This window comes from Populus euphratica, unplaced genomic scaffold, assembly GCF_000495115.2.
Source record: "Populus euphratica unplaced genomic scaffold, PopEup_1.0 scaffold10.1, whole genome shotgun sequence".
NCBI classification, from domain to species: Eukaryota; Viridiplantae; Streptophyta; class Magnoliopsida; order Malpighiales; family Salicaceae; genus Populus; species Populus euphratica.
Genome location: NW_011499856.1, coordinates 21,181 through 44,647, shown reverse-complemented (window position 1 = coordinate 44,647; position 23,467 = coordinate 21,181). Strand labels below are relative to the sequence as shown.

General features: G+C 35.5%; 4 protein-coding genes across 6 annotated transcripts; all 4 read left to right on the top strand.

Moving 5' to 3' along the window:
* The first annotated feature begins 138 nt into the window (after nt 1-138).
* On the top strand, nt 139-5,295 carry LOC105123181 (cell division control protein 48 homolog C-like). Its single transcript, XM_011022692.1, has 10 exons — nt 139-1,170; nt 1,905-2,521; nt 2,717-2,869; nt 3,257-3,373; nt 3,536-3,640; nt 3,993-4,058; nt 4,174-4,238; nt 4,330-4,531; nt 4,676-4,840; nt 4,926-5,295. The coding sequence occupies exons 1-10, from the start codon at nt 237-239 to the stop codon at nt 4,971-4,973; spliced, it is 2,472 nt and encodes an 823-aa protein (XP_011020994.1). The 5' UTR covers nt 139-236; the 3' UTR covers nt 4,974-5,295.
* A 1,169-nt stretch (nt 5,296-6,464) lies between these two features.
* Nucleotides 6,465-7,955, top strand: LOC105123180 (fasciclin-like arabinogalactan protein 12). The gene has a single exon (XM_011022691.1). The coding sequence runs from the start codon at nt 6,998-7,000 to the stop codon at nt 7,790-7,792; it is 795 nt and encodes a 264-aa protein (XP_011020993.1). The 5' UTR covers nt 6,465-6,997; the 3' UTR covers nt 7,793-7,955.
* Nucleotides 7,956-11,209: 3,254 nt separating this feature from the next.
* LOC105123499 (fasciclin-like arabinogalactan protein 12) lies at nt 11,210-12,034 on the top strand. Its single transcript, XM_011023133.1, has one exon. It carries the CDS (start codon nt 11,276-11,278, stop codon nt 12,032-12,034), a length of 759 nt encoding a protein of 252 aa, XP_011021435.1. The 5' UTR covers nt 11,210-11,275.
* A 5,548-nt stretch (nt 12,035-17,582) lies between these two features.
* Nucleotides 17,583-22,237, top strand: LOC105123179 (fasciclin-like arabinogalactan protein 12). Of its 3 annotated transcripts, none has more exons than XM_011022690.1 (2): nt 17,583-18,355; nt 21,853-22,237. In XM_011022690.1, exons 1-2 carry the CDS (start codon nt 17,750-17,752, stop codon nt 22,054-22,056), a joined length of 810 nt encoding a protein of 269 aa, XP_011020992.1. In that variant the 5' UTR covers nt 17,583-17,749; the 3' UTR covers nt 22,057-22,237. The 3 variants fall into 3 exon arrangements, with proteins under 3 accessions (XP_011020992.1, XP_011020990.1, XP_011020991.1); XM_011022689.1 differs by having other exon boundaries at nt 17,660-17,769; nt 21,267-22,214; XM_011022688.1 differs by lacking the exon at nt 21,853-22,237 and having other exon boundaries at nt 17,584-18,720.
* Nucleotides 22,238-23,467: the final 1,230 nt, after the last annotated feature.

The following is a 23,467-nucleotide window of genomic DNA, read 5'->3' as shown; positions in this document are numbered from 1 at the left end:
ATCAATATTTTTAAGATAATTTTTTTCTTTACATAATTCTTAAGAATTTCTTTTTTGCTTGGTATTCCATTCAGCTTAAGAAATACACTTTGTTGGGCCTTAAGGCCCATGGTTTGATTTGGGCATTTAAGAACTGACCAGACAGATCTCTCTCACAAAAAAGCGGCTCTTCTCCTCTTTTAACTCCACCACCGCTGCCGCTAAACACCTCGAGCATCCACGGTATCACAAAAAAAATGGGCAGTGGAAGAAGAAGAAGCGGCGGTGGTGGCGGGGGAAGCGGAGGAGGAAGAAACCAAAGACTGCTTAAACACCACATAGACATCTGTAACAAAAAATTTACCACAACAGACGACATAGTCCACCACCTCCGCAATAGCTACCCCAATTACCGCCGCATGGAACTCAAAACCCTAACTCGCATCGTCCAGCAAACCCTAAACCAACAAACACCGCCGCCGAAGAAATTCAGAAAACATGAATTGGAAACAGAATCCGATTCCAACGACGAAGAAGCAAACCTTAGCACGACTGTGAGTAAGAAGCAGAAGCGAATTGATGAGAGTGAAGAGAAATTGATGCATATTGAAAATGCGTATTCTAGAAGAAGGAATCGAAATCGGGGCCCGATTTTGGTTTCGAGTTCGGATACGGAGTCCAGTTCGGATTCGGATTCGGGTTCGGATTCTTCGACGTCGTTAGAGCCACCGAAGTTTGATTTGATGAAATCAATGTTAAGGGAAAGTTATGGGGTGGCGGAGAAAAATATGGAAGTTGAGCTTGCTAATGATAGAAAAGAAAGTATTAGTAGTAAAGTTGACATGATTGAGAGAAATAGAGGGGTAGGAAAGCAAAAAGGAGAGGACTTGGAGGGTAGTTTGGGGAAACTGAAAGGTGGGCTTGGTGAGGATGCGAAGGGGAAGGAAGGGGGGCCGAGGTTTAAGGATTTAGGGGGTTTGAGTGGGATTTTAGAGGAGTTGGAAATGGAGGTGTTTTTGCCATTGTATCATCCAAATGTGCCGCTGAGACTTGGGGTTAATCCTATAAGTGGGATTTTGTTGCATGGGCCACCTGGTTGTGGGAAGACTAAGTTGGCCCATGCTATTGCGAATGAGACTGGGGTGCCTTTTTACAAGATTTCTGCTACTGAGGTTGTTTCTGGTGTTTCAGGTACGGAGTTTTATAAGGGAAGTTTTTTGATGTGGGTTTTGAAGGAAATTTGCTGTTTTGGTGTTTGAATGTGCTCTGTTTCTTGAGTCTCGCAGGATGTCATTCAATTTGTTATCATGTTGCAATTATGACGTTGAGGAGTGTGTGAGTACTCTATTTTATAAATGCAAAATCATGATGGTATTTGTTTGTTTTTCTTTACTGGTAGTTCTAATCTTCTAGATTGCCTATGATTTGTAGAAATGTAGGGTTTTAGCGGTCTACAATGTGGTTTCATGCTGTTTGTTGGGATGTCTTCCACTTTATTAACATTAAATTGTGGTGTTATTTGTTCTTTTTAAATGGTTTGTGTAAATAGAGGCCTTTTAGTGATGGAAATTTGATTATAATGTTTTGTGATGCGGTGTTGAGTGTTTGAATTAGTTTTGTGGTTGTTGCTCCTGGATGCCATTCGGTTGTTTATTTTCTTGAACTAAAGAAATCTGGCAGTTCACAGGTGCAGTATCAGAAATGCAAAACCAGAGTGTTTTTTATTCCTCTTTTCCCCTTAATGATCTGTTAAGTGAAGTGATTTTTGGTTTGCAGAAATTAGGCCTTTGTCTGGTTATAATTCCATTATCATGCTGTTTGTTATGATCTTGCCTTTTTTAACTGCCTATGAGTGAGTACCGTGATGGAAAAGCTTCAAGTGAAGCTACTACTGTGACTGACATTGGTTCATTGGGTAATCTCAGGTGCATCGGAAGAAAATATCCGAGATCTTTTCTCTAAAGCATACAGGACTGCACCATCTATCATTTTTATTGATGAGATCGATGCAATTGCTTCAAAGAGAGAGAATTTACAGAGAGAGATGGAGAGAAGGATTGTGACACAATTGATGACTTGCATGGATGAACATCACAGGCTAGGACAACCATCTGATGACAGTTCAAGTTCAGAAAGCTCCAATCGAATACCTGGAAATGTTCTTGTTATTGGAGCTACAAATAGGCCTGATGCTGTTGACCCTGCACTAAGGAGGCCTGGGAGATTTGATCGGGAGATTAATTTAGGTGTTCCGGATGAGAAAGCTAGGGTTCAAATTCTTTCAGTGCTTACTAAAAATTGTACTCTTGAGGGTTCTCTTGATATTTTGCAAATAGCTAGGTCTACACCAGGTTTTGTTGGAGCTGATTTAAATGCTTTGGTTAACACGGCTGGTAATCTTGCAATGAGGAGAGTTGCTTCCCAGAGAAAATCTGAGCTATCAGGATGTTTGACAGAGAAGGAAGACAATGAGGATTGGTGGAAGCAACCTTGGTCGCCTGAGGAGATGGAAAAGCTTGCCATCACAATGGCTGATTTCGAGGTAATCTGGAACTGCATTATCTGCCATTGTCTCAATCTCTTTAACTTCAAGATTGGTGTACTTCAACTTTTGTTTATGCTTTAGCCTATGACTTTCCCGTTGATGAAAAGCTTTTAAAAACTTCATTATGTTTTCTTTATTCCTTGGTTTGTTTGACATAAGGATGAAATTTAATCCCCTTTTTTTCACTTGCAGAAAGCAGCCAAGCTAGTTCAGCCCTCATCAAAAAGAGAAGGATTCTCTACTATCCCTAATGTCAAATGGGAAGACGTTGGTGGCCTTGATGATATAAGGGATGAGTTTGACCTCTATATCATTAGTCGTATAAAGTATCCTGATGATTATCAGGTAACCGTTACACTTTCTCTGTGCCCCTCCCTTCCTTTCCTTTTCTGTTTCAGTTTCAAAGTTGAGCAGATTTATATGTTTTTATTTTCTGTTGAATGTAGTTTCTGCAACATAATTGTATCTTTTCAAAGCACTTTATTCCTCTTGATAAGCGATTGCACATTATTGACGTCTAACAAATAGAGAATATTTCTTTGTCTGGTTAATGCTTGATAATTTTCATTTCCTTTACCTCCTTATTTATTCTAAATAGCAGTTTGCACTAGGTTATAACTTCATATGTATTGTATTTATTATTTTTAAGTTCTGTTAGATTTAGCATGACAACATAGTTGTATTGTTCTGGTTGATTCTCTTACTAATCACGTGCATTATTTGTAAATTCAGAAATTTGGAGTGAATTTAGAGACAGGGATTTTGCTCTACGGACCTCCTGGCTGTGGCAAAACAATGATTGCAAAGGCTGCCGCTAACGAGGCAGGAGCTAACTTCATTCATGTGAAGGTGAGTCCTTCCATTCATTCTCTAACTCAAATCTCTCTCTCTCTCTCTCTCTCTCTTTTTCCATTCTATTCTTTTTTGGTGCCTTATACCACAGTTTTCTTACGGAATCTGTTCTAAATCTGTCGCAAAACATTAATGATTGTGAATTCCATAATTTATCAGGGTCCTGAACTTCTGAATAAGTATGTTGGAGAAAGCGAACTGGCAGTTAGGATGTTATTCAGTCGTGCAAGAACATGCTCGCCATGCATAATCTTCTTTGATGAGGTTTGTGGCTTACCTTTCTTTGTATTTATGAGTATCCAGTTATTTAATTTGACATAATGGAGATCTAGATTGGAAAGATAGATGACTGAAATATTTGGCACTTCCCCTAATCTAATGAACTCCGATATTTTTTTTGTGTATGTTGGAAATTGTGCGATACTCTGTATTTGGATTGTTCTTTCCTCTTAGATCTATTTGACTTCACTTTGTGAGATTTCCATCTAATGACCTGTATAGTAAATAAGTGGTTTTTTCTGGCTGATGAGGCTTTCATTACTTTGTGCACTTCTATGTTATCTGAAGACCATTAAATTTTCTGTCCTTTGCAACAATTTATTTTGTTTTTATACAGGTGGATGCTTTGACAACAATTCGTGGAAAAGAAGGGGGGTGGGTCGTTGAGAGGCTCTTAAATCAGGTCAATAAGATGCAATGACATAAACTGAATTAAAACATCTATTTTTCTCTATGTAATCCATATCATCAATTTGTTCCCAGTATATGTCAATTGAATGCAATGCTTATAATTGCAGTTGCTTATAGAGTTAGACGGTGCAGATCAGCGCCCTGGTATTTTTATCATTGGTGCCACTAACAGGTACTCTAATCTCTCTCTTCTTTCATTTTCCTCTCCTCTCCTCTCCTCTCCTCTCCACTTCTCTCACTGAAGCTGGTGTCTCTGATGGTAGACCTGAGGTGATGGACCCTGCTGTCCTGCGGCCTGGTAGGTTTGGCAAACTTCTTTATGTCCCTCTGCCAAGTTCAGAGGACCGTGGATTGATCTTAAAGGCTCTCGCTAAAGGAAAACCCATCGATCCTAGTGTCGACTTGGCTGCCATTGGTCAAATGGAGGCTTGTAAAAATTTTAGCGGGGCTGATCTTAGGAAGCTGGTTTGTCTATGTTTCTATTAGTCTCGTTTTTTTATTGACATATTTTAGTGCTGGAACACATTCTAATTCTTGTGATACTTTCAAGAGGTCTGACTTTACTTGACCAGCCTTCGCTTGTTAACTTGGATTGGAATTATTTCCTAGATGGAGGAAGCCGCAATGACTGCTTTGAAGGAGGCCAAGAGACAAAGATGTTTGCATGAGACTTCAGGTACAATCATGGCCGCACAAACTGAGCCAGCAGTTAATATCACAGCCACTCATTTTGAGCAAGCCCTTGGTAAAATTTCACCATCCGTGTCAGAGAAGGTATAGCTCTCTCTTACTGGTGTCTAATAACAGAGAACAGAAATCCTCGCTTATACTCGTCTAACCCCTTTTTCTTTGTAAGCAGCAAATACAATATTACAAAGCTTGGTCAGAGAGTTTCAAAGCAACATGAGAAGAGACGTAAACTAGCTTTTGATGATCGATAGAAGATATTGAGCAAGAAATCCTTGAGCATAACTCATTGCTTGCATCGACGATCAGACGGTGAAAATTTTTCAGTCCTTTCACCAGATTGCACCAAGTTATTTGGAGGTGCGGGAAGCTGTCTCCTGTGTGGAAATTTTGTTTTTGTTTTTGTATTTTTGTATTGCCATTTTCTTCTCTTCACATGTTTGTTGAGGCAGATGACAAAAGCCCAATCGTACTTTCACCAATACACTTGCTAAAAAGGTGTGCTCTTGAATGAAATAAAAAGATTTTGTCCTTTCTCTCTCTCTTTTTTTGGGTTAAACTTCAGTTTTATTCCTATAGATTCATCACTGCTCCAGTCCTACTCCAATAGTTTAAACTTCTCAGTGTTACCCCTATAGTTTCCAAAATTGATTATGTTTGAGTTGGGCTTTATATATATATATATAAAGTTTCCAAGTATTTTGAGAGTATTATGATATTTATGGTTTTTTAGTGGAAACAAATGAGAAGATATAAAATAGTAAGGGTAAAATTGAAACATTTGAAAAACTATAGCGGTAACATTGTTGAAATGTTAAACCACGGGGTTGAAGAGGTACATTGATGAATCTATGAGGCTAAAATTATGGCTCACTTCTTTCAGGTCTTGAAAGTATTATTGCTGAGTGTCAGTGCGTCGATGCAAGCGCCAATTGAAGAAGTAGAAGGCTTCTTGTACTCGTTTATCTAAGCAACCTCGGTGAACTTTTAAACCATGAGTATTGTAGCTCAGGTTCAGGGTGTTCTTCTGGTTTCGGAACTTTTGCCGTTGGTAATGGCCTGAAAAACAGAGTGCGAGAGAGCATTCAGATGCACTTGAAGCTGGAAAAAGTGGATTCCTATCAGTAAAATTGTCAAAAAATGAGTTTCTTGGTATGTCTGCCAAAACCGACCCTTCTATGATTTACTCCCGGATTTGTTCTTTGCAAGCGTAATCAAGTAAGTTCAAGAAGATGGCAGCAAAGCCAAGAACACAACCACCAGCACTCAAAGCCTAAACGAAGAGATACTCTACAGTCCACATCCTCTTTTCTTCCTACCAAAACTGCAATCCAAACCTTCTGAACTTTCTACAAATGGCTTGAAATCTGATACAAAGCTCCGTTGCCTTCACTTCTCTTACCCTCCCTCTGAATTTTCAACAAAACCTGCCTCTGCCAGCCCCCTCTTTCCCCTCCTCCTCTCCACAAGTTTACTTCCAACTAGACTTCCAAGACTATCATGATTAATGCATAATGGTATTGACCACCATGTGAAAGACCTCGAGCTCATGCTTTCCTCATGTTGGTCTGTTGATGCAAAAGCTACAAGATTCCCCCTCGTTTTTCTCAGAAACGGGTGTGTTAAAGATTTGAGGCTTGTATATAGCAAAATCTTGTGACTATGGTTTCGAAGGGGCTTGAGCAATTAAGGTTAGTGTTTCTTGTGTTGAGTAATGGTGTGGCGTATGATTTGATTTGTGCGTGTAAATCTCGAAAAATCTGTCTATCGATGCGTGTCATGGACTGCAGGACGTTAAGATCTCTTCATTGAGAGTTATTTACTGAAATGCGAGTGGTGCTCACTATCTTAAGCTACCATGTCTCTGAGGGCTCTAGCAATCATAAAACTATTCTTCCTGTGGATGCCGACAGCTATAATTTTTGACAGCTATAAACATCCTTATTTGGTGTCACACCACTGAAATCTTTTCCTGCTTTTCCAAGCAATCTAGTTGCTGCAGCATTGTAAAATTTCCCTCTCCATTGACACCCTCCACCTTTCGAAGTAAGATAAGGTGCTGGATAATAAACTAGCTTCTAACTAAAATTGTACACTAAACCTAACTTGATCCTCTGCCCACCACTATAAAAACCTCAGTCTATCCCTTCTTTACACATCAAACATTTCAACGATCGATCAGTAGAGCTTAATTTGCTTTGGTGTTTTGGTATCATTTCAAGCTTTATATCAGGGTCTGTAAAGATGAAGCAACAGCACTCACTCTCCTCTTTTTCATTTTTTCTTCTTTTACTCCATTGTGCTAATACCTTTGCTCAGTCACCAGCTGCAACCCCAGCACAGGCACCAGCAGCAGTTGTAGCACAACCTCCAGCTGCAACCCCAACACAGGCAGCTCAGCCACACGGCATCACAAACGTCACCAAAATCCTTGAGAAGGCTGGACATTTCACGATCTTTATCCGCCTTTTGAGATCCACCCAAGAGGAAAACCACTTGTTCTCCGCGCTTAATGATTCAAGCTCTGGTGTAACCATCTTTGCACCAACTGATAGCGCATTCTCGGAACTCAAATCAGGAACTCTCAACACTCTAAGTGATGGAGACAAGTCTGAGTTAGTGAAGTTCCATGTAGTTCCTACTTTCTTATCGACCTCCCAGTTCCAGACCGTAAGCAACCCTCTCGGTACATGGGCTGGAACAGGTAGTAGGTTACCACTAAATGTCACAAGTTATCCAAACTCAGTGAACATAACCACAGGACTTACCAATACAAGTTTATCTGGCACGGTATACACGGACAATCAGCTAGCCATTTATAAGATTGAGAAGGTGCTACTTCCTAAGGACATTTTTGCTTCGAAGGCTCCAGCTCCAGCACCGGTAGCACCGGAACCAGAAAAGCCTACAAAGGCAGTTCCTGCAGCAACCGTAGAGAGTCCCGTGTCTCCTGTGGATATATCTAGTGCGCTTATGTTCGCACATAATAATGTGGTGGGATCTGTTGGCATAGTTGCTGCTGCAATGTTTGCTCTGTAATGTATTAAGGTTTGAATCTTGAGATGAAATTTGTTGGGGTTTGGTCTGGTTTTGATGTTATATTTTTCCTAGCTGTATTGAATCTGTTGAGTAATTTCGATCTTACCTTGAATCCAGTTTGTATGCTTTGAGTTGACGATTAAAATTGAGTTCTGAGATTTTATTTAATTTCTTGGTACTTGATTAGTCAAATTTCAATTTTTTTTAAACCATAATCCGGGTGTCATCTAATCATTACCTAGTTTTCGGGTAGATAATGGTGGTTGGATTGGTGAATCAATTTCTGGGGAAGTATACTTACTGGAGGATGAGTAGTAAGTGGAATTTTTGGAGGAGACGAGAGTTGTCAAGCTGAGAAGTCCTATTCAGGTGGTTGCACAAGCTTGCAAGCTGTTGACATCTTTTTTCGTGGATATTAACTTGCCGAAGGTTCTTAGGGTTATTTCCTCTGGGAATGGTTCTTCTGATCCGATCTTAGGGGGGTGTCGGCTAAGTGGGGTGAATATTGGGCAAACTATCATGATAGCAGAGGAGAGAAAGCTCGCAGGAAATCTGAAGCGAAGGAAAAGTGATTACAAGATTGGTGGAGGAATGAAGGAAGGTGAGTTATGAGATAATGGAGGCCGAAAGAGATTGAAGTAGATCGTCACCACTGACCAGGGAGAAAAACAGTAAGAAGGAAGCAGAAGAGAAATGCCAGAGATGATTCATTTCGATCCAAAGAAGTATGATTCATGAACTTATTGAGTTGTATTCAATCGGCAGCTCCCCCCCACCCAAGGATTTGACGATTAGGAGCATTAGAGTATACATTCATACTGCTCTTTTCTGGACAAATCCCCCAGCATTTCATGCGAAACTTGATTGAGAGATTACAGTTTCTGCATTACAGGTTAGACATATCATGATCCGGTTTTCAAATCCATAACTAGCACATAAATAATATATTTTTTTAAAATTTTATATTAATATAAACTTAGACTTACATACAAACTGAACCTTCGTATAACTTAATATATAACTTAATGTGAGTTCAACGTAGTACTAATAACAAAATTAATTTCATTATATAATTTGATTCTCTGCTATACTAATAATAAAATTAACTTCATTATATAATTTGATTATCTTAATACAAGAGTTAATACAAATTTATAATTGTGGAGCTCCAACTAAATATAAGAGAAAATACAAATTTCAACAAAAAAGAAGGTCATGAAGGTCCAACAAAATAACCCACTAACAAGTTATAAGTCTGAAAACATAAATAATAAGAGGGTGATTTCAACAAATCAATAAATAGATAATATTCAATACACACACATGAGATAATATAATAATAAAATATATATATATAATTATGATTCTAGGTTCTTATAGGAAGGTTTTTCAAATATATCATAACAAGAATATTATTAGGTAGAGCTAGTTAGAAAATCAAAATGCAATGAGCATGGGACTCTGTACTGTGGAACCATTGGTGACTCCCTTGACTAATTAGGGTTTAGATACGATGTGCACAAATACTAATACTATCATGTTAGCATGAATATTTTGATTAGCATATCATAAGTTCATAATTATAATCAAACAGACATATTTATATTTCAAGGCTCAACTCATGACATTAAATCAAATGAGGAGCTATCAATTCAGAAGTTAATTTAAAATATATATTGGTTCATATCAATAATTTAAATTTAACAATTAATCATACTTTATCGTAACAAGGATAATAATCAATATATATATTATTAAGAAGCATGATTCTATTCATATTAAAAAATTAAATATTTATAATATTTCTCATGTATATGAAAAGTTATCCACTCACCTGACTCGAAAATAAATAGAACTCAAAACCAGATACCGAAAAAAATCCTATTAATGTCTCGCCGGTAGAATATCAGGATTATCTGAATACAAATAAGACATATTAAAAAAGACTCGAAAAGAATGTTCAACCTATTTAATACACTTAATTAAGGGTCTATTCCATAACCTCATATGTTTTTAAACTAAACTTGTCGTTTTTTTCCAAAAACTCAAAAGTAAACAGTTTTACCGAAATCCAATTCATAATAAAATAAATAATAAGACTTGATAATAATTCACTAAATAACCCACAATTATTTGTTAAACCACTCTGCAAAAGCTAACATTACAACTAGGGACTAATATGGAATTTATCATGTTTTTAAGGGTCAAATTGTAAATTTACCAAATTGAAGGACTAAACTAAAAATATTATAAATTCATGAATATAGTGAAATTATATCCATAATTCACCCTCAGTTCTGTCCAGAATCTCATACTATGCTCTAGGGAACATTTTGGAATTTTTTCAAATTTTTAGGGTCAAATTGTAATTTTTGTTAAATGGAAGGACCAAATTAAAAGTGTTAAAAATTCATAATTATACTGTAATTCTGCCCATAATTCATCTTCTATTCTATCCAGAATCTTGGAATATGCTCCAGGGATCAATCTGTAATTTTTTCAAAGTTTGGGGACTAAACTGTAATTTTCATAAATAGAGGGACCAAACTGAATTTTCATAATCTTCAACCTCAAATCCAGAGTTCCCACAGATTATCTCCTGTTATATCAATATTTTTAACTCAAATTCACCATTAAAACAAATTCATAACTCAAAATCATCATCTTTACCTAAAATCTTTCAAAATGAACTACACAATTCATTATCCATAATAATTAACCCATAACATTCAAATTAATTCATCAATCAAACCAAAACACAATTTTTAAAACCTTAACATTCAACAAAATAAAAATTTAAAACTTAAATAACACATATTTATACATAATCTTATCTTTAAACTTATTTTCTTCAATTCTCTTTTATTTCTCTTATCTTTTCCTTTTTTATCTTCTTCTTCTTTTTCCCTTCACTCCTGCGGTTCTCTCTCAAAATTTTCAGATCTCTTCCTTTTCTTTTTCTGTTTTTATTTATTATGTTTATTCAATTACTATAATACCTCTCATTCATTTATATTCATTTTTAAGCCTTCAAGCACTTTGATGTATTTTCCCACCCATTTATTTCAAAACATCACAGGACATGTCTTAAGGACCCAATTCCTAGTAGTTTTAGATATAGAGATGGGTCAGTAGAGATTGCTTGTCCAAATCTTCTGTCATTACAGATGATTTGTTTTGATGTTTACATTTATGCTCAAATGTTCTGCCAGTGATAATTCTGAAAGTAGTTGGAGCAGCAACGTTAAATTTCCTTCTCTATTGGTGACCTTCCACCTTATGGAGCAAGATAAGGTATTAGATAGCAACCTAGTAGTAGTATATCTGAAATTGTACATGGCACCTTACTTGATCCTCTGCCTTCTACTATAAAACCTCACTCTGTCTCTTCTTGAGACATCAAACACTTCTAAATAAGATCGAGCTCAATTTACAAAAGCATTTTTTTTATAGTGTCCAGGAGAATAGCCTGGAAAATTAAAGATGAAGCAACAGTACTCAATCTCCTCCATTTCAGTTTTCCTTCTTTTCCTCCACTATACCAATACCTTTGCCCAGTCACCAGCAGCAGCCCCAGCGCAGGCACCAGCAGTAGTCGTAGCACAACCCCCAGCCGCAACTCCAACACAGGCAGCTGCTCCACACGGCATCACCAACGTCACCAAAATCCTTGAGAAGGCTGGCCATTTCACGATCTTTATCCGCCTTTTGAGATCCACCCAAGAGGAAAACCACTTATTCTCCGCGCTTAATGATTCAAGCTCTGGTTTAACCATCTTTGCACCAACAGATAGTGCATTTTCGGAACTCAAATCAGGAACTCTCAATACTCTAAGTGATGGTGACAAGTCTGAGTTGGTGAAGTTCCACGTAGTTCCAACATTCCTATCCACTTCCCAGTTTCAGACTGTAAGTAATCCTCTTGGAACATGGGCTGGAACAGGTAATAGGTTACCACTTAACGTCACAAGTTATCCAAACTCGGTGAACATAACCACAGGACTTACCAATACAAGTTTATCTGGCACGGTATACACGGACAACCAGCTAGCCATTTATAAGATTGAGAAGGTGCTACTTCCTAAGGACATTTTTGGATCCAATGCTCCAGCTCCAGCACCAGTACAGGCACCTGCAGGAGAAAAACCTACTAAGGCGGTTCCTGCTGCTAATGTATTCATTTGTTGTTTTTTCTCTGTGATCACCCTGGTGCCATCGTATAATGCCCTAACTGTTTCTTAAATAATAGTAGTTGTGTTAGTGGTTCTATTTCGTGAAAGTAAATTTTCATGATTTTAATTTTAGGTTCGTGACCGGTCGTAGTGGTGTTAAAAAAACGTCTCATCTGTACTAAATCTCATGACGAACATATAAAAAAAACAAGTTATTTAAAAATATATAGCATTTTATAATCTTCAGAAATAATATATGTTATACAAAACTGATAAAACCAGAAGATAGTTCAAAATTTCTCATCAATAATTAAAATAAAAATAATAATACATAATACTCATTATATTGTCAAAATCTAAACTTAATTAAAATAAGATAACAGTGGAGCATCTAAAAAATTTAATCAAAACTAAAAAGAAAATCTCGCCAAAAAAGCAAAGCATGCCAACCAAAACTAAAGAAGTAGGAACACTCAACAAAATTCACTTGCTATTAAAAACTAAGAACCTAAAATAATATTAAGAATGAAGGGTGAGTTCAACCAACTCAGTGAGAGAATAACATTTAATATATATTTTGGATATTAGTAGTTTGTAAGTTGATTTGTCTTGATATACATATACATATACATACTAAACATATTATCATAAAGTAGTGAAATATATGTCAGAGATCTGATGACACTTGAAGGTGACCAAATGACACCCGAGGGTGACCATTATGGAATTATCAGTCGCCATAGGTTGATGCTTATTTCACTAGCTAGGTATACAAAATACTATGTGCACATAGGCTAACTACTCTCCATTAGCATGGAGTTATTGACAAGTTCTATATCAAGACATAATAAATATTCAAAGAATCATCAATGAAATGTATATCATATCGAATATAATTTAGTTTAATAGAATGCGAGTGCAAATTCAAGAATAAATGAGTACTTAGAAAATAAAGCAATATATATAAATATTGAAGAGATTAACTAATCATACTCTCCATATAATCAACATACATATTTATTTATATTATATGCATATTAAAGATTATTCCACTCACTCGGAAAATATGAAACTAAAAAGAATATTAGATAAAAGACTCGAAAAACTTACTGAGGATCGTTAGGAGAAACTACAATAAATATATAAAATATACTTAAAAGAAACTCAAAGCAATGCAAATAAAAAGATTCCAAAGCATAAAAGAAAACCACATTTAGTCTCCTAGGTTTAGGGACTAAAGCGACAATTATCCAAAACAGGGATCAAAATGTAATTTTATCAAAATTGGACCAAACTGTAAATACATAACCATATTAAAATTTTACCCATAAACCATCCTCAATTCTTTCTAGAATGAACCAGGGACCAAAATATAATTTTTATAAAGTTTAGGGACTTTAATGTAAATTCATGAAATTAAGGGACCAAAATGAAAATATTCCAAATCAATTATCAAATGGAGATTTATCATCCTTAACCTCATAATAAAACTCCATAGAATCTCAAAATACATTTAGGAGTCAAATTATAATTTTTCCAAATTTTAGGGACTAAACTAAAATTTCTATAAGTACCAAAATAAAATTTGGTCATTTTCAACCTTAAGACCATTATGTCCAGATTTCTCAGCGAGGTTAAAATGAATTTCTTAAAGCATAAAAATTAATTTAAACAAATCAACTCACAAATCCTTATTTCTAACAACATATTAATTAATCACTTAAGATTAAACCCTTAATAATCATAAATCAATCTTAACAATATAAACTTCTAATTCTTACAAACCCTAATCTCTCTTACTTTTTTTTTTTGAATCCTTCTATAAAAAATTATAATTAAAAGTAACATGAGAGAGAATCACTTACTACTTACACCTTTCTTAAACCAAAAAACTTAAGATCAATAACTGAAATTCTTAGTTTGATGAGGGGAGGGTCACGACGACTACAAGAATTTGAAGGGAGAAAAGTAATTCTCTTGCAACTTTTCCTTATATATCTAGGTTAACTTAGATTGGGTTTGGACTAATTTGAACTTGGGTTTGAACCAAAAGTTTGGGCCTTACATAAATTGTAATGTTTTGAATTAAAGGGATAGGAAAATGCTAGAAAACCCTTGAAGGCTTAGATGTAAGAATAAATTAAATGAGGGGTATAGTAGCAATTGGATAAATAGTTGATAAATATAAATAAAAAAAAGAAAGAAAGAAGGATCTGAAAATTTAAAGAACAAACTGTGAGAGAGGAGAAGGGAGGAAGAAGAAGAAGAAGAGAAAAGAAGGGAAAAATGAAGAGATTAGAAAGGAAATAGAAAGGAGTTGGAGGAAATAAGTAAAAAGGTAAGATTATGTATAAATATGTGTTAATTAAGATTTAATTTTGGTTTTGATAAATGTTAGGGTTATGAAGTTTGTGTTTTGGATTTAATTGATGAATTAAATTGAATGTTAGAGGTTGATTGTTATGGTTAATTGATTGTTAAGTTGAATTTAAGAAATTGTAGATGAAAATGATGATTTTGAGTTATGATTTTGTTTGAATGGTGAATTTGTATTAGAAATCAGGGGATAACAGTAGGTAATCTGTGAAAATTCTGGGTTTGAGGTTGAAGATGATGAAAATTCAATTTGGTCCCTCAATTTTGAAAAATTACAGTTTAGTCTCCAAACTTTGAAAAATTACAGATCGGTCCCTGGAGTATATTCTGAGATTCTGAACAGAATAACATATGAATTATGGGCAGAATTACTGTATAGTTAGGAAATTTTAACACTTTCAATTTAGTCCAATTTGACAAAAATTATCATTTGACCTTAAAAATTTGGTAAAATTCCAGAATGGTCCCTGGAGTAATATTCTGGACAGAATTGAGGATTAATTATGGTCATAATTTCAGTGTATTCATGGATTTATGACAAATTTTAGTCTGGTCCTCCATTTGATAAAAAAATATAATTTGACCCTAAAAATTTGAAAAATTTCCAAAATGATCCCTGGAGCATAATTTGAGGTTCTGGACAGAAATGAGGATGAATTATAAATATAATTCCACTATAGTTATGAATTTAGGATATGTTTAGTTTGGTCCCCCAATTAGACAAAAATGACAATTTGGCCCTACAAATATGATAAATTCCATATTAGTCCCTAGCTGTGATGTTAGTTTTTTCAGATTGGTTTGATGAATAATTTAGGGTTATTTAGTGAATTATTATCAATTTTATTATTTGTTTTATTATGAATTAGATTTTGTAAAAACCGTTAATTTTTGTGTTTTTAGAGAAATAACCAGTTTAATCTAAAAATATATAGGGTTATGAAATAGACCCTTAGTTAAGTGTATTAAATAGGTTATATGTTCTTTTGAGTCATTATTGAATATGTCTCCTTTATATTCAGATAATCCTGATATTCTACCGGCAGGACGTCAGTAGGATTTTCTTCGGTGTTTGCTTTTGATTTCTGTTTGCTTTCGAGTCAGGTAAGTAAATAATTTTTGATATGCATGAGAAATATTATAAATATTTGATTTGTTAATATGAATTGGATCATGCCTCTTGGTAATATATTTGGTGACTAATATCCTTGTTATGATAAGCATGATCATTCGTTGAATCCGAATTCTTGATATGAACCAGTATGTATTTTGGATTGACTTATGAATTGATAGCTCCTCATTTGATTGATGTCATGAGTTGAGCCTTGAGATATGAATATGTCTGTTTGATTATGATTATGACCCTATGGTATGTCAGTCAGAATACCCATGCTAACAGGGTAATGTTAGTCTTTGTGCACATCGTATCTGAACCCTAGTTGGTCGGGGGAGTCACCAACCTGTGTGGACTGATCATCCCACAGTACGGAGCCTCATGCTCATTGCATTTTGATTTTCTGACGATTTTACCATATGATATTCTTGTTATGGCCTATTTGAGAAACCTTTTTTATAAGAACCGAAATCCATACTTGTATATATATTTCTCATTATTGTATTATCTCGTGTGTGTATATTGAACGTTATCTACTCACAGCCATATTTGTATATATATTTCTCATTGCTGTATTACCTCGTGTGTGTATATTGAATGCTATCTACTCACTGAATTGTTAAACTCACCCTCTTATTATTTATCCTTTTCAGGCTTATAGCTTGATAGCAGGTCATTTTTGTTGGACTTTCAGAACCTGCTCTTTTGATTGTAATTTGTACCTTTCTTTATGTCTAGTTAGTGCTCCAAAACTCTTGTATTAAGACAATTAAGTTATGTTATGAAATTAGTTTGTTGTTACTGCTGTTGAGCTCTGATTGACTTAGTAAATGATAAGTTTGTATGTAAGTTTGGGTTCACATAAGTATGGAACCTTGGAGGGAACCTTGCCTATATGCCGGTCATGGATCCGGGATTCGGGTCGTGCCACAAAATGTTGTTCTCTTTAATCTGTAAGATTATATATGGTTCTGCTGACAACATTTGAATGCGAGGCTAAACATAATGCAAAAGAGTAGAAAATTCTAATTATCAAGAAATCAGGCTTGTGAAACAGAACTACCTTTACTAGGTTATCTCTTGAACTTCTACCGAACTTAATGTGAACAAATCTGCTGCATTGCTCTCACTCAGGAACCTTTTAAGTTTCATCAGAATGAATTTTTCTCTAGTTTAAGCAATCCCACATCAGGTTAAATTCTTTTCTCCTGTTTCAAAACTGATGGTGTTGATAATTAGTGAAAAGAGAGTGTTAGAGAGCATAGGATTTTTACTTTAAGCTTGAGGAAGTGGATTCCAATCAGTAAAATTGTCGAGGTTATATCACAATTTTCATAAACTGAATGTGACAGACGACTGCCAGAAAGACCCTTCTATGATTTGCTGCATTATGGAGGAAAATTATGGTTTTGGTGGAAGCATGATCCAATCATCCTATTACGTTTAACATGAATAAAAGGCTTGAGCTCTAATACAGAATCCCTTGCCTCAACTCCTTCATCCTTCCTCCTCCTCCACCGCCTTTTCTTACATCCTCTCCATGAATAAAAGAATATCATGCCATTCAACGTCATGTAAAAGAACACAATTCCTTTTACTTCGAAATGGCTATCTTGAAGTTTCAAGACTTGCGTTTGCGTACAGCAAAATCACTTTTATCAATAGCATGACCTCTACGGGCTCATGTACATAAGGTAAGTGTTTCTTCATGAAGTTGTGTTAAGTGATGATCTGGTGTGAGATTTGATTTCTGAGCGTGCGAATCTAGAAAATTAGTGATCAATCAATGTCTGTCAAGGATTAAGATGTAAATATTCATTCTTTTAAGCTAAAAGAGCAAAGACTTGGCTATTTACGATACAAAGGTCAGTTTAGTTTGCTTGTCTAAATCTTCTGTCATTATAGATGATTTGTTTTGATGCATGTTAAGAAGCATGCTCAGCTGTTCTGCTAGTGATGATTCACAATCATCAACATCTTTATTTGTTGTCACAGCCACTTGAAATCTACTTTTTAGAACCTTTTTTTTTGGCCTGCTTTTCCAAGGAAAGTAGTTGCTGCAGCATTGTTAAATTTCCCTCTCCATTGATGACCCTACAGCTTTTGGAGTGAGATAAGGTACTAGCAATCTAGTTGTCTAACTAAAATTGTATATTGCACCTAACTTGGTCATCTGTCCACTACTATAAAAACCTCACTCTATCTCATCTTTACACATCTAACACTTTATGATTGAGATCAATTTGCATTAGTATATTTGAATTGTTTCGAGCATTTTATCCCAAAAAAATAAGGATGAAGCAACAGCACTCAATCTTCTCATTTTCCATTCTGCTTCTTTCCCTTTGTTATATCAATACCTTTGCCCAGTCACCAACAGCTGCCCCAGCACAGGCACCAGCAGTAATCGTAGCACAACCTCCAGTCGCAACCCCAACACAGGCTGCTGCACCACTCGGCATCACCAACGTCACCAAAATACTTGAGAAGGCTGGCCACTTCACGATCTTTATCCGCCTTTTGAGATCCACCCAAGAGGAAAACCACTTGTTCTCCGCGCTTAATGATTCAAGCTCTGGTTTAACCATCTTTGCACCAACAGATAGTGCATTTTCGGAACTCAAATCAGGAACTCTCAATACTCTAAGTGATGGCGACAAGTCTGAGTTGGTGAAGTTCCACGTAGTTCCAACATTCCTATCCACTACCCAGTTTCAGACTGTAAGTAATCCTCTTGGAACATGGGCTGGAACAGGTAATAGGTTACCACTTAACGTCACAAGTTATCCAAACTCGGTGAACATAACCACAGGACTTACCAATACAAGTTTATCTGGCACGGTTTACACGGACAACCAGCTAGCCATTTATAAGATTGAGAAGGTGCTACTTCCTAAGGACATTTTTGGATCCAATGCTCCAGCTCCAGCACCAGTACAGGCACCTGCAGGAGAAAAACCTACTAAGGCGGTTCCTGCTGCTAATGTAGAGAGTCCTGTTGCTCCTGTGGATATATCTAGCGCAGTTACGTTTATGCATAATAATGTGGTTGGATCACTCGTTATAGTTGCTGCTGCAATGTTTTCTTGTAATGTAGAAGGGTTTTGAAACTTGAGAGGAGATATGTTGGGCTTGGTTCCGGTTTTGTTTTATGATTTTGTTGACTTTGGATTCCTGTTGAAATTTGAATAATTCTGATTTTACTTTGAATCCAGTTTGTACGATTTGAGCTTGTGGTTAAGATGGAATTTTGAGATTTTATTTAATTTCTTGTTCAAGTTGCAATATATATACTTGATCTGTCAAATTTCATTTTTTTTCCTCACTGTAACCCTGGTGTCGTCTACTTATTTCCTAGCTTTTGGTTAGATAAAACCATTGCCTCTTTGGGGCTTGAGTCCCTGAGGTCAGTGTTTCTTGAATGATGTTTTCTTCAAATTTGTGGGTGATTTGATTTCTGTGTTTGTATATTTGGAAAGATTATCTGTTGAAGGTTGTAAGGAATGAAGAATGTAAAGTTCTGTAAAGTTTCAGGAGCTAAAGCTTGGTTCCTTCACTAAAAAGAATGCATCACTTGAGGTTGAGGTTACTTGTCCAAATCGTGGGCTGCTGGAGATGATTCAATTGAAGGTAGGTACTGGGTAGGTAGTATTTCAAGGATTTATCACGTTTGATTGAAACAAGTATTCATTATTGGACAGAAAAGAGCATATTAAGCATTGGAGATTAGTGTTTTGGGTTACTTGCTCATGCGAAGCACCTTACTGCTCTGCCCTGCAGGATTAAGGTAATCCTTTTCTTTTCGTTCCTTCTTCTTGAAGTATTGATGTTTTGAAGCTAGAGATAAGTTAGTGCTGCACATTAATTCATTCATGTTGTAGGACAACGGTGAAAACAGATATTTCATTGTGAATTTTGTATAACTAGTGAGCTATTGTCTTATTACATGCAGATGTTGCTTGTGTAAAAGTAGGATAATACTTATATTGTTCTTAATGACATCTTTTCATGAAAATTTGTTATTATACGCAGATGCTTGCATTGAGTGGTGTTTATTTTTGGAAGTTCTCTCAGCAATCTCAAGGATTTTGAGTTACAACATGAGTGCTCGAAGTTGGATCTGCATGGTACAGCTAATTTACTTGAAGTTTTGCCAATCTGTATGTGAAATAACCTGCACATTGCGCTTACAATGGAGCCTTTAAAGTTTTATCTGAACTAATCTTTCTCCAGTTTAAGCCAACATCAGTTTCAGGTTCTCTCCAATTTCAAAACTGCTGGTTTTGTGACCAACAAGAACGTTTGCAGCAGAGAAATTATAGATAGCAAGACTGATAGTGCTTTGCTGATTTTGTAAACCGGTTTGTTTTTTCGCACTACCACATCTGACATTATCATTTATATATGCGCAGAAGTACTTGAATACTATAACTTTCTTTCAAGAAAAACTCCACCTAATGCCATCCGAGGATCACAACACCATCCCTTGACTACTGGGACCTGCCCTGACATGATTTTCAGCAGGTTTACTTCAGCAATAATTTTTAAAAAATATCAGTAGATTGCTACAGAACATGCACTAAGTATGTAGCAAAAGTATCAAATTGGTATGACATTCCTCCTTGAGACGAGTTCTTGATAATCCAAGCTTGTTCCTGAGAAATTCAAATCTGGCTTGTGAAAGAGCTTTAACGAATTTATCTTCAAGTTGATTTTCTGCTTCACAGTAGATTAAGGTCGCCTCATTAGCTTTTTATACAACATGAACTAAATGGAACTTCACTTATATATGCTTGGTTTTGACATGACTTGTTGGATTTTTCACAATTGCAATGGCTGAGTTGTTATCAATTTCAATTGTCGTTGCTTCACACTGTTGCTGCTGCAGCTATGTACTCTGCTTCTGCAGTGGTTTGTGCCATTGTTTTGCTTGTTGGTCATCCAATAAAATGCACCTGAACCGAAATTGAACTCATAACATGTTGTGCTCTACATGTCAACTGAACGAGCCAATCACCATCTGTGTACGCTGTCAATTCTGCATCTGCAGGAGCTTCAAACCACACTCCAAAATCAGTGTTCCCCTAACATGTGTTAGGACATATTTGCTGCCCTAAAATGCATTTCCCCTGGAGATTGCATAAAACTTGAAAGAAGGCTTGCCACGAACATCAAATCAAGTAGATAAGGCAGGTGTTTCTTGATTATGTTGTTTTAAGTGATGGTCTAGGTGAGATTTGATTTCTGTGTGTAAATTTGGAAAGTTAGGCTATCGATGTCTGTCATGGATTCAAGGAAGTAAAGATTCATTCTATTAAGCTGAGGGAGGCATAGCTGTTTTAGATATACAAAGATGGTTCCTTTAAGATTGCTTGTCCAAATCTTCTGCCATGACAGGAGAATTTTTTTATGTTAAGAAGTATCCTCAAATGTTCTGACAGTGATGATTCTAAAATATAATTTCGACAATCGTGGACATCTTTATTTACTGTCACACCACTGGAAATCTGCTTTTTAGAAAATTTTTCTTTCTTTTCCAAGCGAAGTAGTTGCTGCAGCATTGTTAAAAAACCCATCCATTGATGACCCTCCACCTTTCAGAGTAAGATAGGTACTAGCAACCTAGTTGTATAACTAAACTAGTACATTGTACCTAGCTTGATCCTCTGTCCACTTCTATAAAAGCTCACCCTGTCTCTTCTTCAGACATCAAACACTTCCAACTAAGATCGAGCTCAATTTGCATTAGCATTTTTGAATTATCTCTAGCATTATAGCGTGGAAATTTAAAGATGAAGCAACAGTACTTAATCTTCTCATTTTCAATGCTCCTTCTTTCCATTTGTTATATCAATACCTTTGCCCAGTCACCAACAGCAGCCCCAGCGCAGGCACCAGCAGTAATCGTAGCACAACCTCCAGTCGCAACCCCAACACAGGCTGCTGCACCACACGGCATCACCAACGTCACCAAAATACTTGAGAAGGCTGGCCACTTCACGATCTTTATCCGCCTTTTGAGATCCACCCAAGAGGAAAACCACTTGTTCTCCGCGCTTAATGATTCAAGCTCTGGTTTAACCATCTTTGCACCGTCAGATAGTGCATTTTCGGAACTCAAATCAGGAACTCTCAATACTCTAAGCGATGGAGACAAGTCTGAGCTGGTGAAGTTCCACGTAGTTCCAACATTTCTATCGACTTCCCAGTTCCAGACCGTAAGTAATCCTCTTGGAACATGGGCTGGAACAGGTAGTAGGTTACCACTTAACGTCACAAGTTATCCAAACTCGGTGAACATAACCACAGGACTTACCAATACAAGTTTATCTGGCACGGTATACACGGACAACCAGCTAGCCATTTATAAGATCGAGAAGGTGCTACTTCCCAAGGACATTTTTGCTTCGAAGGCCCCAGCTCCAGCACCAGTAGCACCCGCGCCAGAAAAGCCTACTAAGGCAGTTCCTGCAGGTAATGTTGAGAGTCCTGTTGCTCCTGTGGATATATCTAGCGCAGTTACGTTTATGCATAATAATGTGGTTGGATCACTCGTTACAGTTGCTGCTGCAATGTTTGCTTTTACTGTAGAAGGGTTTTGAAATTTGAGAGGAGATACGTTGGGCTTGGTTCCGGTTTTGTTTTATGATTTTGTTGACTTTGGATTCCTGTTGACATTTGAATAATTCTGATTTTGCTTTGAATTCAGGTTGTATGATTTGAGCTTGTGGTTAAGATGGAATTTTGAGGTTTTATTTAATTTCTTGTTCAAGTTGCAATATCTATACTTGATATGTGAAATTTCATTTTTTTCCTGACCGAAACAATTCAACTTTATATTTACATTTTGATCTCTAATATTAGAGTTTTAAATTTTTTATGTTATTTTTCTTTTGAGTTATTGTTAAGTATTTTTCATGTAAATTCTGCTAGCATTCTTTCTAACAATTTTCAGTAGTTTTCATTTCCATATTCATTTGTCTTTTGTTTTTGTTTTCGGATGATTGAAATAATCTTTAATATACATGTAATATATATACATATATAAGTTGATTATATGATAAGTACAACTAATAAATTTATTAAATATTTATATATGTTGTTTTATTTTTCAAGTACTCATTAATTATTGAATTTGAATTTGCATTTGCATTCTATTGAATTAAATTTTATTTAATATGATATACATTACTTTGATACTTATGTGAATATCTATTATGTTTTGATATAAGACTTATTAGTAATTTCATACTAATAAATAATAGTTAGTCTATACAAATATAATATTCTATAAATCTAGTTAGTGAGAGATACACCAATCTGTAATGACTGATCCTTATACAGTGATTACCTTCAGATGTCATCTGATCTCTAATATGTATTCTACAACTTTATGTTAATATGCTTAGAATATATATTTATATCAAGATATATTAAATTGCAAACTATTAACATTTATGATATATATTAAATGTTATTTTCTTATTGAGTTGGTTGAACTTATTCTTCCATATTTTTATTAGTATTTAAGATTTTTAATTTTTGTTAGTAAATGGACTTTATTGAATGTTCTTATTTTTTCAGTTTCAGTCGGTATGCCTTACTTGTTTTGTGAGATTTTTCTTTTAGTTTTGATTCGATATTTTAGATTCTCCACAGTTATATTGTTTTAATTAAGTTTGGATTTTGACAGTGTAAAATTTTTTAGATTCTTTGTTTTGCTATAGCTCATGATGAGAGATTTTGAAGTGTCATTTAATTTTTTTGGTTTTGAAAGAATATAATATTTTAAAAGATATCAAAATGCTGCAAAATCTTTATATAATTTATTTTATAACATGTATGTTCTAAGATTTAACTTTGATAAGTTGTTCTTATGACTCCATTTTTATATTGACGCTCGTGGATCATGAATTTGAGTCGTGACACAACTCATCATAATTAATGAGGTTTTTGTATCATTTTATTCTTTTTTGGTATATAAACATTACATTTAAAATTTCCTTCAATTCT